This window comes from Mandrillus leucophaeus, unplaced genomic scaffold, assembly GCF_000951045.1.
Source record: "Mandrillus leucophaeus isolate KB7577 unplaced genomic scaffold, Mleu.le_1.0 Scaffold53, whole genome shotgun sequence".
In the NCBI taxonomy this organism is placed as follows: Eukaryota; Metazoa; Chordata; class Mammalia; order Primates; family Cercopithecidae; genus Mandrillus; species Mandrillus leucophaeus.
This window is the reverse complement of record NW_012105697.1, coordinates 812,590-817,575: the sequence shown is the minus strand read 5'-3', so window position 1 is coordinate 817,575 and position 4,986 is coordinate 812,590. Positions and strand designations below refer to the sequence as shown.

At 49.8% G+C, this 4,986-nt stretch overlaps 1 protein-coding gene across 1 annotated transcript in view; it reads right to left on the bottom strand.

Annotated features, from left to right (window-relative positions):
- The window catches only part of NLRP2 (NLR family, pyrin domain containing 2), a 43,680-nt gene that overhangs the window by 15,678 nt on the left and 23,016 nt on the right, over positions 1 to 4,986 (bottom strand). The window contains exons 6-7 of the mRNA XM_011997014.1: positions 1,489 to 1,678; positions 1,011 to 1,181 (exon numbers count right to left, since the gene is read on the bottom strand). Coding sequence (XP_011852404.1) covers positions 1,011 to 1,181; positions 1,489 to 1,678 — 361 coding nt within the window. The remainder of the gene's footprint in view (positions 1 to 1,010; positions 1,182 to 1,488; positions 1,679 to 4,986) is intronic.

The window sequence follows — 4,986 nt, the reverse complement described above, 5'->3', positions numbered from 1 at the left end:
TTGGTCGGGCTGGTCTCAAGCTCCTGACCTCAGGTGATCTGCCCACCTCGGCCTCCCAAAGTGCTGAGACTACAGGCGTGAGCCACCATGCCAGAACTCAATTCCTTTCTAAAGATGTGTCCTATAATTTTTCTTGGAGAGAATGTCTTGTTTTATTGCCCAGACTGTACAGAAGTGGTGCAATCTCAGCTCACTGCAACCTCCACCTCCCAGGTTCAAGTGATTCTCCTGCCTTAGCCTCCTGAGTAACTGGGATTACAGGCATGTCCCACCATCCCCAGCTAATTTTCGTATTTTTAATAGAGAGACGATGTTTCACTATATTGGCCAGGCTGGTCTTGAACTCCTGGCCTCAAGGGATCTTCCTGCCTCGGCCTCCCAAGGTGCTGGGATTACAGGCGTGAGCCACTGTGCCAGGCCACCTGTCCTGTGATTTTAGTATGAACAGGAAGATCATATTGAGCATGTAGCTTCCAATAGCTTCCACTGGGAGTCTGAGCCTACGATGGCCCAGAAGACTACCTGATTTGCAAATCATTAAGTAAATGAATTCCATTTACAACCAAACTGCATGCAATTTATGTTACACAATTAGAGGTCCAAGAACACAGATTAAGAGAAAACACAGCGTGGGGCGAGATGGCTCATGCCTGTAATCCTAGCACTTTGGGAGGCCAAGGCAGGCAGACCTCTTGCACTCGGGAGTTTGAGACCAGCCTAGGCAACAGAGCAAGACCCCATCTCTAAAATACATGCATAAAGAGGAGAAAAAAAAAAAACCCTGAAAACCAGCTACGTTCTCCAAATCCCTATAGAATATTACTACTACTACTACTACTACTTATACTTTTTTTCCTATCACCATCTCCCCAGATCTCACCAGTTGTAGCCATTAGCATCATGCTTGGCGCATTTAGAGGAATTAAGTGTTCTCATAACCACCCTACTAGAACCTGGAGGTGGGGGGCTATGTACACACACACACACTCAGGCAGCCAGCACAGACTTACACCAAGGCCTGCAGTTTACACTCGGGGTAGCTCAGGCCCTCACACAGAAACTTCACCCCTGTATCCTTAAGGGAGTTCTTGGCCAAGCACAGGTGTGTCAGCTCCCGGCTGACCACCAAAACAGCAGCAAGGTCCTTGCAATTGGCTTCTGTTAGGTGACAGTTTTCCAACCTGCAAAAGAATCACAAATGGCAACACGGTTGACAACTTTTCCACTTCAACCTTCTCGGCTATCTCCAAATGCCAGCATCCGAAAGCCCCTTCTTGTGAACGCCCCACCCTCTGTCACACGCTGGTGATCCTATGAAGGAACAGGCATGAGAGAACAAGATTCACAAGCCATCGGCCTGGATCTAAACATGGGAGCAGGTGTTCACATCAGCGAGAGGTTCCAAACAGCCAAGTCAGGCGTGACCACGCCCCGTCTATGGCCCCAGATCGAAACCACAGCTGCTCTCGAAGAAAAGGAGAGACTTACGACAACCTCTGCAGGAAGCACTTTGGGTGCCTCAAAGTTGTGTACAGCAACTTGGCACCCTCATCCAGGAGCTCATTGTCGGAGAGGTTTACACACATCAGGGACTGGTTGGCTTCAAGGGCCAAGGAGAGATCAGCCCACTGCTGAGTGGTAGCAGAACAAGACACCAGCCTGTGGGAGAAATGGGAACAAGTTTTTTTTTTTTTTTTTTTTGAGACGGAGTCTCACTCTTGTTGCCCAGGCTGGAATGCAATGGCATAGTCTTGGCTCACAGCAACCTCCGCCACCCGGGTTCAAGTAATTCTCCTGCCTCAGCCTCCCGAGTAGCTGGGATTGCAGGCATGCACCACCACGCCCGGGTGATTCTGTATTTTTAGTAGAGACGGGGTTTCTCCACGTTGGTCAGGCTGGTCTCGAACTCCTGACCTCAGGCGATCCACCTGCCTTGGTCTCCCAACGTGCTGGGATTACAGGCGTGAGCCAGCGTGCCCAGCGGAATACGTTATTCTTGAGAATCTAACCACGGAATCGTCTTTGATTTATATCTCACTGGTTATGTTACACCCCGACTTGAATTATCCGGAGCAGTGATTGTCAAAGGATGGTCCCCAGACCAGTGGCATCAGCATTGTCCAGGAATCAGCTGGAAATACATGAACCTCAGTCAACCTGACTCAAATGTTGGATGCACAGTCCACTAACCTATGTTTCACTGTTTGGTTTTTTGAAAGGGAATTATGCTGTGTCACCCAGGCTGGAGTGTAGTGGCATAATCTCAGCTCACAGCAACCTCCGCCTCCTGGATTCAAGCAATTATCCTGTCTCAGCCTCCCGAGTAGCTGGGATTACAGGCGCGCGCCATCTTGCCTGGCTAATTTTTGTATTTTTAGTAGAGACGGGTTTTCACCATGTTGGCCAGCTTGGTCTCAAACTCCTAACTTTGGCCAGGGCGATGGCGCACACCTGTAATCCCAACACTTTGGGAGGCCGAGGCGGGCAGATCACGAGGTCAGGAGTTCGAGAAACCCTAGCTCTACTAAACATACGAAAATTAGCTGGGCGTGGTGGTGCATGCCTGTAGTCCCAGCTACTCAGGAGGCTGAGGCAAGAGAATTGAACCCAGGAGGTGGAGGTTGCAGGGAGCCAAGATCAGTCCACTGCACTCCAGCCTGGGCGACAGAGCAAGACTCCATCTCAAAACAAACAAAAACTCCTGACTTCAAGTGATACACCAGCCTAGGCCTCCCAAAGTACTGGATTACAGGTATGAGGCACCATGCCCAGTCCACTAACCTACGTTTCAAGGTGCTCTGTGTTCATCCGGAAAATGTGTTAGAATAAATTCGTAAGAAATGAGTGGCTGGGCATGGTGGCTCATGCCTGTGATCCCAGTACTTTGGCAGGCCAAGGCAGGTAGATCATGAGGCGAGGGGTTTAAGACCAGGCAGGACAACATGATGAAACCCCATTTCTCCTAAAAATACAAGAATTAGCTGGGCAGGGTGGCACGTGGCTGTAATCCCAGCATTTTGGAAGGCAGGTGGATCACTTGAGGTCAGGAGTTCAAGACCAGCCTGGCCAACATGGTGAAACCCCATCTCTACTAAAGACATAAAAAATTAGCTGGGCGTGGGGGATTCCCGAGGTCAGGAGTTTGAGACCACCCTGGCCACCAGCATGGCGTAATCCTGTCTCTACCAGAAAAACAAAAATACAGCTGGGTGCCTGTAATCCCAGCTACTCAGGAAGTTGAGGCAGGAGAATCACTTGAACCTGGGAGGCCGAGGTTGCAGTGAACCAAGATTGTGGCACTGCACTCCAGCCTGGGAGACAGAGCAAGACTACCTCCAGAAAAAAAAGAAATAGATTAGTGACCCACATCTTTAATTTACTCGATATTCCCCCTCACCCTGTACCCCATTATTCTCATGTAACAAAGAAAAGAGGGTAATTGTAGTGGTTAGTGACAACAGCAGCCACTATTGAATACATGGGCTTGGATCTGGTTTCATTTCAACCTTCAAATACCTGTGAGATGTACAGTATCCCATTCAACTGACAAGAAGATCCCATTAAGCAGCCTAGGATCATTATCAGTAGAGCCAGAGCAATTTTTTTTACCCTCGAGATGGAGTTTTGCTCTGTTGCCCAGGCTGGAGTACAATGGCGTGATCTTGGCTCACTGCAACCTCTGCCTCCTGGGTTCAAGCAATTCTCCGGCCTCAGCCCCCACGAGTAGCTGGGATTACAGGCGCCTGCCACCATGCCCGGCTAATATTTTTGTATTTTTAGTAAAGATAGGGTTTCACCATGTTGGCCAGACTGGTCTTGAACTCCTGACCTCAAGCGATCCACCCACCTTGGCCTCCTGAAGTGCTGGGATTACAGGCATGAGCCACCGCACCCGGCCAAGATTTTTTTTTGTTTTTTGAGATAGTCTCGCACTGTTGACCAGGCTGGAGTGCAGTGGTGTGATCTCAGCTCACTGCAACCTCCGCCTCTCAGGTTTAAATGATTCTCCTGCCTCCGCCTCCTGAGTAACTGGGACTACAGGCGTGTGCCAACACGCCCCGCTAATTTTTGTATTATTAGTAGAGACAGGGTTTCACCATGTTAACCAGGCTGGTTTCTAACTCCTGACTTCAAGTGATTCACTGCCTCAGCCTCCCCAAGTGCTGGCATCACAGGCGTGACCTACTGTGCCTGGCCCAGGGGAACAATTTGAGGCCAGTGACCACCTACTATGCCAGTGTGGCCAAGTGAGGCTCCATGGAACCCCATGACACATGATGGTTCCCATCACCTGGGCAGCCACGTGGAGAGCTTCCCAAGGGGAGAGCTCTCAAACCAGAGGACTAACAGAAAAGGGGCAACTCGATGTTCCTGAAGGGATCTTGCTTGAAAAATGTCAAAAGCCGGTATTCTGAATCATCATACAGGAGAAGCATGAACCATGGTGAATGATCTCTGACAGAAGCTAAAGATTCTGGGCCGGGCACAGTGGCTCACGCCCCGCTTTGGGAGGCCGAGGAGGATGGATCACCTGAGGTCATGAGTTCGAGACCAGCCTGGCCAATGTGATAAAACCCCATTTCTACTAAGAATACAAAAATTAACCAGGTATGGTGGCGCGTGCTTGTAATCCCAGCTACTCAGGAGGCTGAGGCAGGAGAATCACTTGAACCCATGAGGTAGAGGTTGCAATGGGCTGAGATTATACCATTGCACTCCAGCCTGGGAGACAGAGCAAGACTCCATCTCAAAAAAAAAAAAAAAAAAAAGGGAACATAAGGATTCTGGCTGGGCACGGTGGCTCACGTCTATAATCCCAGCACTTTGGGAGCCTGAGAGGGGGCAGGTCACCTGAGGTCATGAGTTCAATACCAGCCTGGCAAATGTGCCAAAACAGTCTCTACTAAAAGCACAGAAGTTAGCCGGGCATGGTGGGTGCCTGTAATCCCAGCTACTTGGGAGGCTGAGGCAGAATTACTTGAACCC